Raw genomic sequence first — 13,384 nt, 5'->3', positions numbered from 1 at the left:
CTCGATATATAAAAGTGATACGCTTTAAAAGAATCCTAAACCTACAAAAGTTTTAGGACTGCATTTGCAAGTGTTTCCAGCAAAATGAGCAAATCAGACTTTCTTAGCGGCGATTTCGTTCCTACCATTAGCGATAGTGAAGACGATATTCCTAATTTAGACGATTCCGATGAGGAAAGCATCAATACTTCTGTTGCTAGCAAAAAAAAGACCGAGAGTAGGGGCAATAGCAATAAGAGCAGTAAAAAAACTGCTACTGCCAATGTGGAAAACGGGAAAGCTAAAGATGATTCTCTGAACCCTGACTTTACGTTCAATGTTGACAGCAATGACACCACTATGCAGTTCCAAGGCTGGGAATTTTTTGGAGATAGTAAAGAAGGCGACTATGTAAGAAAAGAAGTAGATGTTGACGGTATAATAAGAAGGAAGGGTGGCTTGACCAAAATGGCCCGTGTAGAGGGCGAGAGCGAAAGCGAAGAAGATGAAGATGCAGAAGAAGCAGAAGAAGAACAGGGTGATGCTCAAAGTGAAGATGATGACGAATTGGCTTTGAATGGATTTGGTATGGGTGCAAAGAACCAGGATGAAGATGCTGAGTTGAGTGAAGATATAGAGGACTCCGATGATAACGTTGAATCTGCCAGCCACGGACTGGAAATTATGGAAAGTGGTAAAAAAGAGCAAGATCAAAGGGAGGACGATGACGAAGAGGATTCGCCGGAGGAAATGGCCAAATTCTACGCACCAGACGATGAGAGCGAAGAGGCCAAAAGTCAAGTTCACACCAGTTTCAACACTTTATCGCTGTCTCGTCCCGTTTTAAAGGGTATCGCAGACTTGGGTTATACTCGTCCTTCGCCAATTCAATGTGCAGCAATTCCTATTGCTCTACTGGGTAAGGATATTATTGCTGGTGCTGTTACTGGATCTGGTAAAACAGCTGCTTTCATGATTCCAATCATAGAGCGTTTGCTATATAAACCAGCAAAAATTGCATCAACGAGAGTTATTGTTTTGGCACCCACACGTGAACTGGCTATACAAGGTGCAGACGTGGGTAAAAAATTAGGAAAGTATGTTAATGGACTAACCTTTGGTCTTGCTGTTGGTGGTCTGAATCTCAGACAACAAGAACAGACCCTAAAGGCAAGGCCCGATATTGTTATTGCTACACCTGGTAGATTTATAGACCATATCAGAAACTCAGCAAGCTTCAATGTTGATTCTGTGGAAATTTTAGTTATTGATGAAGCCGACAGAATGTTAGAGGAAGGATTTCAGGATGAACTGAACGAAATAATGACACTTTTACCCAGTAGAAGACAAACGATGTTATTTTCAGCAACAATGAACTCCAAGATTAAACAGCTTGTTTCTTTATCGTTGAGAAGGCCTGTCAGAGTTATGATTGACCCTCCAAAGCAAGCTGCATCAAAACTGGTTCAAGAATTTGTTCGTATTCGTAAAAGAGACCATATGAAACCCGCAGTGCTGTTTCATTTGATAAAGAAACTGGACGGGAATGCGCAGAAAAGAATGGTCGTCTTTGTCTCCAGAAAAGAAATGGCACATAGATTGAGGGTTATTCTTGGCTTGTTGGGTGTTGGGGTTGCAGAGTTACATGGTTCTTTAAGCCAGGAACAACGTCTACAATCCGTGAACAAATTTAAATCGTTGGAGATCCCAGTTTTGATCTGTACAGATTTAGCTTCGAGAGGTCTAGATATACCTAAAATCGAGGTTGTCATCAACTATGACATGCCAAAGAATTATGAGGTTTATTTGCATAGAGTTGGTCGTACGGCGAGAGCTGGTAGGGATGGTCGTTCAGTTTCACTCGTTGGAGAATCATCTCAGGATAGAAGCGTTGTCAAAAGTGCGATTAAAAGTGTTGATGAGAATGAGGGCGGTAGTACTGCAGTAGGGAGAAACATTGACTGGGCCCAGGCGGAGCAAATTAACAAGCTTATCGAAAGAAATGCACAAACAGTTGAGGATATTTTAGCGGAGGAAAGAGATGAGAAGGAAATCTTGCAAGCAGAGTCACAGCTACGAAAAGGAGAAAATCTTTTGAAACATAAGTCTGAAATTGAATCAAGACCTAAGAGAACATGGTTTCGCAGCGAGGCAGACAAGAAAAACTTAAAAATACTTGGCGCTTTAACTAAAAATAAGAAAACTATAAACAGCAAGAAACGTAAAAGGAATGAAGCTATTGAGGATGCGCCACGGATTTTCAAAAAGACGCAAAAGGGCCGCTCTGCCGATCAAGAAAGAGCTTTCAAAAGGCAGAGTAGGAACACTGGTGCTAAAAATAAGAAAAAGGGTAAAAAATAAGTGATTTCCCATCGCAAACTGCATGAATAAATATAAATATGCCACAAAGTATCATAACAAACATGAAGTAGATTGCATTCTTATTTGTTATTTTTGTTCAACGTCTTGTTCGTAGTAAAAGTCTGCAGTCAAACCTTTGAGTGTGTCGACATTATAAAAATCTTCATCGCTTGAACTAGTGTCGGGAGCCTCAAATGCCTCCTTAATATTCAAATTCATCATTTGAACTGTTCTCCTGATATCAACTAGAGTTTCCTTCTGTTCTTTCGTAGCCTCTGAGATACCATTTCTGTGCTTGGCGGATGCCACTAATTGTAAACCATCGAGCCAAACATAAATAGCTTCCTTGGTATCAAAAAAAACTCGTAGTATACATTTAGAGTTTTTATCCAAAAATTTGACCTCGGTATAGACATTTTTTTTAACACAGCTAATCAAATGGGAGTCTTTTGGTGTATTGTCAGTGGCAGCAACCTCCTGCGCTTCAAATTTCGATATGGAATTCATTGGTACTACCAAAGTTTTTTTGGCGTCCGTGCTCTTTCCTGTGTTTGCATGAATTACATTGCCTTCGACAGCTGGTAGAATCTCTGTGATTCTACCAAATTCCCTTACCAGAAGATTGTTTTGATCCACGGACAGAATCATAAATAAGATGCTTGGAGTTTTAATGGACGGGTCGACGGGATTTTGACCGTAAACCCATGTGCCTTTCTGTAATTGTAGGAGTCTTTGATGAAGAACAAAATCATTCACCTGATCTGAAAGCATCGTCTCGAAATCTAATAGATGCCTGGACCATTTTTTGTAGTAGCCTTCTCTCAAGTCATTTAGCTGCAATTCTCGAGAGGAGCGGTAGTCCAAAGATCTAATAGTATTTAGGGCCAGTGAAACCAGCTCTTCAAAAGTTAATCCCATAGGGTCGGAAGTGGCCCTTTTTATTCTATGTAAAATAATTGGCATTAACTTCAAAAGAGATGACATATCTTTTTCCGTCTCTCCCTTTGACTCAACCCACGACTTCAAAAGCCTGTCCATTAAAGCGTACATAAAGTAATTCTTATTGAGAATGAAGCCGGCGAGATGCGGTTTCTCATTTATGTCTTTTTCAAAAGAATCAAACAATTCATTCAAACATATTGATACATATGAAGCACTCTTAAGTAAAGGAAAAGGCTTCCCGTTGAAGATCAATTGCTCCGCAAACGTTTTTTTGAAAGAAAGGTTTGGATTTTCTAAGAAAGCAGTTATATCTGCTCCTTGCAGCATGTTCAAATGTAAAAAGTCTTCGTGCATCTCATTTATCTCCTCAGAAGCAGCCTTAGACATCGCACTTAACATAAATGTGCTATCCATGATATCGTCAAATCTTTTTTTTAATGGAGTTGGATAATCATCAACTGCAACCGTTCTCAGATATTCGTATAAATCTTTTCGGACAGGGAGGAAACCCTGAATCACCATATTTCTTATTGGTTCTTCCACCAGATGGGGGGTCATGACGTAAAACAGCCGGCACTGAAGTGATATTAGTTTGTACAAGGGGATATATGTAGCGGCTTTCTGAGGTTGATAATTTGATATTCTGACTAGAAGATCCTGTAATTGGGAAATGCAGCGAAAAAAAGCGATATTTGTTTCGAGCTCTGCTTCTCTCGATGCTAAAATTGCCGCTATCGCACTTAAAATAGTACCATCAGAAAGTATGTGCTCGCATAGAGAGTCCAAAGCTTTCACGAAAATTCTTTGCTGCTCTAAAACTGCGGAGAATATTGTATTCAAACACTTAGAAAATGGTTCAGGCCGGAGAGCTTCAATTAAGCTTTTAAATACTTCCCAAAACTTTCGATTAATTACAGCTTTCTCACATAAAACTGAACTCTCACAATTTAAAATGAAAGCGCACATCATGTCAGCGTACGCGTCATTATTGATATACTCCATGGTGCCACTATATAGAATCTTATAGCACCGCAATGAGTCCTGCCTGGAAAGAGTATCCTGACGAGCACTTAATAGAAGATTGAGTTCTTCGAGTTCATCTTTGTAATGTGAAGTCATCGATATGATGCTTGGACTTTGATTGTGCTCTGGGATCGTCAACAGTATTGACACTTTTGATATACAGTGAAAGAGTTTGAATAAAATGTGGTACGGTAGTTTTCACCTAAAAAAAAAAAAAAAAAGAGATGAGTGTGTCTTTCAAAGAGTGTTTTCCAGGCAGGGCATCCATAGATATACAATTGCTGTTGTGGCGAATCCCAAGTATCCCAGTGTCTCGATCAAGGATTGAAGGAAGGCCATCATTCGATGAAAATGTCTACAGCTACAGACGAAAACTATTGCCATGAGTGCGTGAATAGCGAGGTAAATAGGAATGACAGTTCCACAATGATAAATGATAAGGACATACCCAATACTGCTGCGAATAATGACACTCTTATATCATTTGGTGATTATATAAATAAAGCACTACCACTTCATTTGCAAAAACTACTTCAGGAACATTACGAGAATTTTGATCCGGCTCCCCATTTTCTCTCTGAGTCATCAAAGGATGATATAGAAAATCATTCTTCATTCATACTAAATGATATTCCAATGTTACAAACAACTTTAGTGCAATATTTACAAAGGCAACAAGATCAAGGAATCGCTGCCTCTATAAGCAATTCTCAATCTTTCTCATCATGGTCGTTTGCACAGGGACTCATTGTAGGACAAATATCCGTCGTTGTGGCACTAGTGTTCTTCATCAAATTTTTTATCTTCGGTGATTCTTTTAAACAAAATAACCCCAAGAATCCTTCCACTTCGACATCTTCATCACGTCAGTTTATTTCATCCCAGTTTTTTTCCTCCATTATGAAAAGAGGAGGTAAGGACCAGCTGGATTTGGCAGATGATATTGAGGGGGAAAGATCACGTCAAATCGATACCATTTTGGAGAAGACATATTATAATGTAGACACACATCCGTCGGAATCGTTAGACTGGTTCAATGTCTTGATTGCACAAACAATACAGCAATTTAGGGAGGAAGCTTGGCAAAAGGATAACATAATGCACTCTTTGAATAGTTTCATTGAGAGAAAGGCACCAGAGCTACCGAGTTATCTGGATGATATTAAGATTACCGAATTGGATATAGGAGATGACTTCCCAATCTTCTCGAATTGTCGTATTCAATATACACCCAATTCCAATAAAAAAAAGCTTGAAGCCAAGATTGATATAGATTTAAATGACAGATTGGCTGTTGGCGTAGAAACGAAACTACTCCTTAATTATCCGAAACCGAGCATTGCATCGTTGCCAATTAATCTAACTGTAGCTATAATCAGATTTCAGGCTTGCTTAACTGTTTCTTTGACCAAAGCAGAAGAGTTTGTATCAATAGCTTCATCGGATGATGACAGTGATACAGGATATTTTTTGATTTTCTCTTTTGCTCCTGAATATAGGATGGAGTTTGAAACGGATTCTCTAATCGGTGCTAGGTCGAAATTAGAAAACATTCCGAAGATTGGTAGAGTGATTGAGTACCAGATCAAAAAATGGTTTGTGGAAAGATGCGTCGAGCCGAGATTTCAATTCGTTAAACTTCCTAGTATGTGGCCCAGGAGCAGAAATACACGAAAAGCAGAATTTGATGACACAGAATCTCCAAAGGACAATTAATATATGGAATTTTCAAAAAACTACAAGTAATTGCAAGTCATTTCACCTGAGTCGGTTAGCGAGAATTTATCAAGACAGCATTCGACACCATAATTCTGCTCAATGTAGCTATGCTCCTTCTTGGCAATTTCTTCGTTATCTTGCGGAAGGTTTATCACAGTATCGAGCTTGCCATCGGCAAATGGGATACTTATTTCACAGTCATTATGGTATTCTGACTCGCTCAGTAAGTCCTTCCAATAATCCAAAATGGAAAATTTATGCAGTTTTTTCAGGTAGGATTCTGAGAATTTGTAGTGTGCAACGATTGTCATTAGGAGCCCTATCACCATACAGGAACATAGCATAAGGCTGCTGGACAAGGCGAAAAGTCCTATCATGCAAAATTCCATGAAATAAATCCCAGAATATAGTTGCATTAAGGCATGCGGATACAATCTTCCATACGTTTCAGATATATTGGATCCATTGTATTGGAACTCACATATATATTTGAAAGAGAAGAATACCAAGTAGAACCCAATACAACACAGAGGTAGTATAATCGGCGAAATGATACTGTAAATGATACCAATACTGCCTAATACGGAAAATATCGGATATATCGATCCCCATTGAAAAGAAGGTATATATTTCATTCGATATATCCTTGTGCGGGGGCTATAGGTGGTAAGTCTATAATAGAAAATTTCAAATAGCAATTCTTTCAATTGTAAAAAGTTACCACCGGCATATGCCAGACATCTCATAACTATGAATGAACAGAAAAAATTGGAGCTTTTTGGTAAATCATGGGCTAGCAGGGTGGGTATAGTAACGGGGTTGTTAACAATCCTTTCTATCAGAAACGATACACCTGATGAAATTGTTACTACCAGAAATACGTGTACGAAAAGAAAAGCGAAGAACCACCTCTGAGTATCAATCTCGATTTCAGCTCCAGTACGTTTACACCGAAGATAACTAAAACATCTAAAAATGTACGGTGCAAATTCTGTCAACCATACTAAAGTGATAACTGGTATAATACCAGCCATTACATCATTTAGTAGTTTAGATTCAGTGGTCATTTTAGATAAAAGTGGGACCAGAGAAGTAAAATATGGTATTTGCGACATTAATGCTACAAATGCAACTGGGATGATGTAACCGACAATGATAAAGACGCTCAAGATATTAGCCAGTGCAGCTCTTAGAAACTTAATCACGCTATTAGATATGACCATATTTCGCCATATTATATCACTCACATCAGGAACGATCAATACATTATCAAAATGATGAGTGTTACTGTATAGCAACAGCTGTCCTACTGCTTGTGCTATATTTGCAGATTTGAATCGTATAAATGCTTTATCATAATAGACCTGCGTTTTCGGATTTTTATGCGCAAAGAAGTAATCTAAGTTACTCCATTTCTTGATTGTTGTGCATTTTGTTCTCCAAATTTTTGATTTCATCCTATACTGTTTAGCGGTCATTCCAAAGCATTCATAGCGCTCTCTTGTGAAAGAATCTAATTGTATCTTAACGAAAGGTAATAGGCGGTTTCCAACACATTTTTGTGACTTCCATTTCAATTTTGTTTTAAATTTGAAATAACGTTGACAAGTTTTCAAGTGGAAAAAAGTAGCCCTTATTGTGACATGAATCTTTGTCTTCCACGATAATTCTGTTCCATTGTTTTGCGTCACTTTTTTACTCAACTTTGTGAAGAACTTATCCAAAACTATTTGAACAGCGACTATTTCCATCTTCCGCTGGATTTTCTTCAAGACATTGTACTGCTTTTTAAGTTCTTTACAGTGTTTAGGAAGAAATCGGGCCTCTATAGCCGTTTCTGGAAATAGGAGATTAAAATACTCCACAATCTTGCTTTTGTCACCCCTGAGTCCTTCAGGAATATTTTCAAGATAGATCAAAGTCTGAGTTTTTGCTTTCTTAGAACCAACTGAGATTGCACGAACATGCTTTAACTCAGAAATCAGCATAAGATGATACCATGCAACCACGGAAAGACTTAAAATTAAATGGAAAATCAATTTTTTGGATTTGCTTCGTACAACGGTGGATATATTGATTCTGTCTAGCCATCTTAATGTACCACTGACCTCATTAACATTTTCGAAATGGTTAGAAAAGTAATGAATCGGTATAAGTATAGGAATATGAATGATAGAGAGTAGCAGGAAAAGGATGGAGAGGACACGTACGAATCTCAAAAAGAAATAGGCGTCTAGACCGACTCTTTCATAATAGTCTTCTGTTGGTCTTACCAAAACAGGATATATCCACCCGAAACCAGTTTTAAAGAATTTCCACAGCATTCTCCTATTTCGTTGACCTTCCTGCTTACGGCTCTCTGCTAAATGGCGAGTGCCCATTGTGTCTGACCTAGATCTAGCCTGGTACACATTGGTGAATTTTAGTCTCAAAGAAGAAAACAATAATACTTGGCACCCAAAATACGCTGTTGACACAAGTATGGTAGAAAGAAATGTCTGAACCGAAATACCGGAATGCTTATGAGCAGAACCGGTTCTTGTAGTATTTAGGAATTTTGAAAATATTGAGGAAGTCAAATTACTGAGATTTGAATCGACATTTGATGGCTCGTCGAATCTTAAAATCAATAAAGCTGTATTATTGTCAATGTCAAAATAAGTGAAAATGTAATCCGATAAATAATTGGTGATAAATGAGCTTTCACGCTGAACATCCGGCATTACTCCTGACCACACAAATATGTATCTATAACCAGCCTCCCTACTTTCACTTGCTTCTACTGTCTCATCATTTTATGCTCTTATATTCTTTTTTATTATTTTGTGTCATACGTGACGTCAAGATTTAAAAGTTCGGACGGCCCTCATTTCAGTCAATACTGTTTATCGAGATTGATCTGTTGACTGTTGAAAACTACCGTTTGGCACGCTAAAGATGTCATTCAGCGGCAAAAAGTTCAGGTCTAGAAGGCAGCAGCTTGCTTACGATCTTTCGTTCGCTGGAAGATATCAAAAACGAATGAACAAGAATCCATTTTTATATTTCGGTTTGCCCTTTTGTGGATTAATTACCCTTGCATCTTTTTGGCTATCAAGCTTCACTGCAGTGAAATATGAGCAGCAGGATCGTAAAATCCAGGAAATGAACGAAGAAGATCTTGTCAAAATGAAAAACAACCAGCGTCAGTTTGATATGAAGGAAGAGTACTATCGTTTACAAGGTCTGGCTGATCAGGATTGGGAACAAGTAAGAGTGCCTAGAAGAAAAGGTGAATCGGAAAATGTGTGGTGAGTAATGAGCGAAATGTAGTTAGGGTTCAGATACTTCTCTGTACTGATCTCCAGTGTACTCTTTTGCGATCATGGCGAATTTTACAAAATTTATGTGCATGTTTTTGCGAAGGAATGGACTCCAACACGGTGATTCTACTAGGGAGCAGATATAATATGGTATCTTGAGATTCTTGGATGCATGTACTTTGATATGTAAATAAATATAGTTCAAATCGTATTTTTTTTTTTACACCACCATCGCGAAACATCACGATTTGTCCTGTATAATGGGGGCATGTCTTTCCAAATCAATCGCAGAAAAGCTAGATGAAATATGTTTGATCTAACCGTAATATATATCGGACAAATAATCAATATTCATGGACGTAAAGGAGTTTGCAAATGCTCAAAAGACTCACTATACCGTTTATCCAAAAGTAAAGAAACGGAAAACTGCCAAAAATGATATTCCATTCGTCAAGCTTTTAGAGGGTAAAGAATCTAGCACAAATGTGCAGATCAGATGGCACCTGTACCATCAGCTTCATTCCCATTTCCACAGTCAAGTGAATGCCATTACAGAAAATATTGAAAAAGACCTGAAAAGAGAGATTTCAGATATTCTATTTCCAAAATGTGAAACCACTCATACTGATGCTCAAGCGGCGTCATTCACGACATTGCTTCTTCTAGGCTCTGATAGTACTACGAAGATTGAGCTACCGAGGGATAGTCAAGATACTTTGAATGTTCTTATAGAGCTGACACCCAAAGAATCGCCTAATGTAAGAATGATGCTTCGAAGGTCTATGTTCAAACTATACTCATATGCAGACGCAATATTGAATATCGGTAGCTGCCAATCTCGCAAAATCATAGCAAAGTTGGAAGATAACGCAAGAAGTGATTACTATGACCAAGATGACCAAGATGACCAAGATGACCAAGATGACCAAGATGACCAAGATGACCAAGATGGCCAAGAGGCTGATCATTCTGACGGAGATGATATCGATAATATCAGAGTGAACAAAGGAGAGCAGGGCGATGTTTCTTATGATTTAACGCTTGTTGAAAACTTCAAAATGATTTTTGGCAAAAATTTAAGCCTTGTTTTTAACTTTAAAGATGTGGACTCTATAAACTCTCATACCCTCGACAGTTTTATCATATTGTTGAGGAGTGCTTTAAAACATTCACATGTTAAACTAAGCTTAGTTTTCAATATAAACACAAATATTTCAAATATTGAAAAAAATTTGACCCAATCTACAATTAGGCTTTTAAAAAAAAACTATAACAAATTGGATGTCTCTAGCAACAAGGGATTCAAGTATGGCAATCAAATATTTCAAAGCTTTCTAGATACTGTGGATGGAAAACTTAACCTGTCAATTAGATTTGTTCAATTTCTTTTGGATAAGATGGCCAACAACATGAACCACAACTTGCAGCTCCTTACTAAAATCCTAGACTACTCTTTGATGTCATATTTTTTTCATAATCCATTTTCGGTTTTCATTGATCCAGTGAATGCGGACTATTTAAATAAGGATTACTTGAGAATGCTCGTGAAATGTCCCACATTCATGTTCTTCATTGAGGGTCTCCTCAAAGAGGGCTCTCCTCCAGAGGAGATTAGATCTCTAATCAATAATGAAAACTCGACACTCTCCAGTTTTTTCATGGAATTTCTGGTAAGGGAGAATCCAGTGAATGGTTACGCAAAGTACGTTGCAAATTTTTTGGAAAACGAACTTGGCATTAAAAATTATAATTTGATTGAGCTTTATCATAAACTTTTGAAGGGCGAGTTGCAGTCATACCTTCAAAAGTGGCCGATATGTCAGGAGTACACCAATGAGCTGAATTTCGACCCAATAGACACCATTTTCCAAGAATTATTTACACTCGATAATAGCAATGGTCTCCTGACACAAGCACTGTTTCCATATTATAGGTCTAATTTAGAGGATAATCTTTTGCACTGGGAGCGAATTCTTCCAATATCGTTGACTAAGTGGCAAGTAAAAGATATTACAGAAAGCGAATCTCTAGATAAATCCTTGGCCCCTGTTGTTGGACACTTTTTTAAACTTTATCGAGAGGCAAACTCTTTCATTAATGTTTACGACTTTTACACCACTTTTAGAGATACCCTGCCCAAAGCAGAGATAATGGCTTTCGTCAAAAAGACAAGCAATAATGATAACTACTGCAGTTTTCTTGAGAGTGACAACGAGAAAGAGACATTTGATAAAATTTCTCTAGCGCTATTCATGCAGGCACTTTTTGACTTCGATCATATTGGAATGATCAAAACACAGACTAACAAAGACTCCGACATTATAGAAAAATACATATGGAGAGGTATATGAGTCTTTAGTGATGATGCATCGAAACTTCAATTGTATACTGTATTCATGTGTTATTTACGATTAGCCGCATGCTCAAGTACTCATTAAAGCTTTTACTTCTTATCCAAATTCAAATTTACACTCTTTAACAAGAAAAAACTCATCAAAGCTGCAAAAATATAGCATGCAACGGATAATGGTTTTTTGTAAGCAGCTTGTGATGGATAACTATATTTTACCACGATTTGACCATCTCTATTTGCATCTATCATGTTGTCGAATTCACAGGTTACCTTGATATGTCCCTTATTCAAATCTAGATATGATTTTTGTGTGTGTACTTCTGCTGACTTCATAGGAACAGAGGAATCTAATGCTTGAAGTACTGAACCTTCTGGTAAAAAGACTGAAATTTCGGATTTTCCATAAAAAGCATCTGTTGGGCCATTGAGCAATGGAACGACCAAAATGAAAGACTCCTTTGAAGACTGGCGTAAAAATGTAGATAGCTTATTAGTCCAACCCACAGTAAAATTATATTTCCATTCACCAAACAGTGGATACCTCGGTTTGATGTACAAGTTATCACCAAGCACACGAGAAGTAGAAACCATTCCAACTAAATCAGTATAATAGTGCTCAGATGATTCCTCAGGTAAATTCATCTCCAAAACAGAGCAATAATGACTCAACCTCATATTCTTCTGGTCTTGCATTAGTTCTAACCTGGAAAACCCATTTTTCAACTTGGCAGAACGATTAATCAACTCATAATACTCTTCAAATTGTAAAGTGGAGGCCCAATGGGATACCCATACATCTCTTTTCAATTTCAGCACCTCAATGAGAGGTAAATCGTGCACATAAATGACGTCTAATTGATTTTTCGTCTCGAAAGGTGGAATGTCATCCCAAGACTGGAACTCATAAGAATCATCTCTCTGCGTACCTCTTAAACTTTGGTCATTTGGAGCACTCAATTCAGTGAATTTGGAACTGCCCAGCAGCTGTAAGTTTGCTTTTCTCGTATAGTAGGCAGAAAATGGGAGTCTCGCGGTTTTGAAACGCAAATTTTGCGCATCCTTCAATAATATGTGTTCAGGATGTGGAAGGCCATGAGCAGTATGGGATAGCTTTATTGTCAAAGATACTTGTTTGCCGGGCTCAATTGGGGAAGGAAGACTGATTAATCCATAACCCACAACTGATCCATCATCAAGTAGGCACTTTGATTGGTATAAGGATGCATTGACATACACATTTTTGTTCGCAAGCTGCACTTCAAATAAAGAAATCTTCTCGAATATCTCCTCTGTGAGCGCCAAAAAGTATTCACTCTGTGGTTCACTTGCAATGTTCTTGATGGTGATCAGAAAAGCTTCATTGATATATGCGTGCTTGACATCAACCAGCTTTTGGTACTCAATGTTTTCCCAAGAACTATTTGGAATAAATGATTCACAAAGGCCAAATCTGAGAAAGATACAGATAGCCGCAACGTACCAGCTCCAACAATTCACCATGCTTGTGTGTTTAGGTTATTTAGGATCCTCAATGGGTGATTTTTCGTGCGCCCTCCTTCAAAAGTATTTTGACTATGTTGTCTCGATCGTGTCCTTTCCCGAACTCTTTTCATTAATGAACTTCGCGAAGGGTAACAACCATACATGGTTCTCACAAATGAAATGTAAAGTAGAAAAGTAGCGCTTCTTAATGGTGTTAGCAGAG

At 38.0% G+C, this 13,384-nt stretch overlaps 7 protein-coding genes across 7 annotated transcripts; 4 read left to right on the top strand and 3 right to left on the bottom strand.

Annotated features, from left to right (window-relative positions):
- Nucleotides 1–84: 84 nt before the first annotated feature.
- On the top strand, nucleotides 85–2,340 carry DRS1 (putative ATP-dependent RNA helicase; the record flags this gene model as incomplete). The annotated part of the gene is made up of 1 exon (XM_037286427.1): nucleotides 85–2,340. One exon carries the CDS (start codon nucleotides 85–87, stop codon nucleotides 2,338–2,340), a length of 2,256 nt encoding a protein of 751 aa, XP_037142322.1.
- Nucleotides 2,341–2,427: 87 nt separating this feature from the next.
- On the bottom strand, nucleotides 2,428–4,401 carry LMO1 (Lmo1p; the record flags this gene model as incomplete). The annotated part of the gene is made up of 1 exon (XM_037286426.1): nucleotides 2,428–4,401. One exon carries the CDS (start codon nucleotides 4,399–4,401, stop codon nucleotides 2,428–2,430), a length of 1,974 nt encoding a protein of 657 aa, XP_037142321.1.
- A 249-nt stretch (nucleotides 4,402–4,650) lies between these two features.
- MMM1 (ERMES complex subunit MMM1) lies at nucleotides 4,651–6,021 on the top strand (the record flags this gene model as incomplete). The annotated part of the gene is made up of 1 exon (XM_037286425.1): nucleotides 4,651–6,021. The coding sequence occupies one exon, from the start codon at nucleotides 4,651–4,653 to the stop codon at nucleotides 6,019–6,021; it is 1,371 nt and encodes a 456-aa protein (XP_037142320.1).
- Nucleotides 6,022–6,041: 20 nt separating this feature from the next.
- SPO75 (Spo75p) lies at nucleotides 6,042–8,747 on the bottom strand (the record flags this gene model as incomplete). The annotated part of the gene is made up of 1 exon (XM_037286424.1): nucleotides 6,042–8,747. The coding sequence occupies one exon, from the start codon at nucleotides 8,745–8,747 to the stop codon at nucleotides 6,042–6,044; it is 2,706 nt and encodes a 901-aa protein (XP_037142319.1).
- Nucleotides 8,748–8,961: 214 nt separating this feature from the next.
- Nucleotides 8,962–9,318, top strand: COX16 (Cox16p; the record flags this gene model as incomplete). Its single annotated transcript, XM_037286423.1, has 1 exon — nucleotides 8,962–9,318. The coding sequence occupies one exon, from the start codon at nucleotides 8,962–8,964 to the stop codon at nucleotides 9,316–9,318; it is 357 nt and encodes a 118-aa protein (XP_037142318.1).
- A 361-nt stretch (nucleotides 9,319–9,679) lies between these two features.
- On the top strand, nucleotides 9,680–11,677 carry ORC3 (origin recognition complex subunit 3; the record flags this gene model as incomplete). Its single annotated transcript, XM_037286422.1, has 1 exon — nucleotides 9,680–11,677. The coding sequence occupies one exon, from the start codon at nucleotides 9,680–9,682 to the stop codon at nucleotides 11,675–11,677; it is 1,998 nt and encodes a 665-aa protein (XP_037142317.1).
- A 92-nt stretch (nucleotides 11,678–11,769) lies between these two features.
- Nucleotides 11,770–13,179, bottom strand: OST1 (dolichyl-diphosphooligosaccharide--protein glycotransferase subunit OST1; the record flags this gene model as incomplete). The annotated part of the gene is made up of 1 exon (XM_037286421.1): nucleotides 11,770–13,179. The coding sequence occupies one exon, from the start codon at nucleotides 13,177–13,179 to the stop codon at nucleotides 11,770–11,772; it is 1,410 nt and encodes a 469-aa protein (XP_037142316.1).
- Nucleotides 13,180–13,384: the final 205 nt, after the last annotated feature.

The sequence above is a fragment of the Zygotorulaspora mrakii genome, chromosome 1 (genome assembly GCF_013402915.1).
Source record: "Zygotorulaspora mrakii chromosome 1, complete sequence".
NCBI lineage: Eukaryota > Fungi > Ascomycota > Saccharomycetes > Saccharomycetales > Saccharomycetaceae > Zygotorulaspora > Zygotorulaspora mrakii.
Note: the sequence above shows the minus strand (reverse complement) of the source record. Positions and strands in the feature narration are given on the sequence as shown.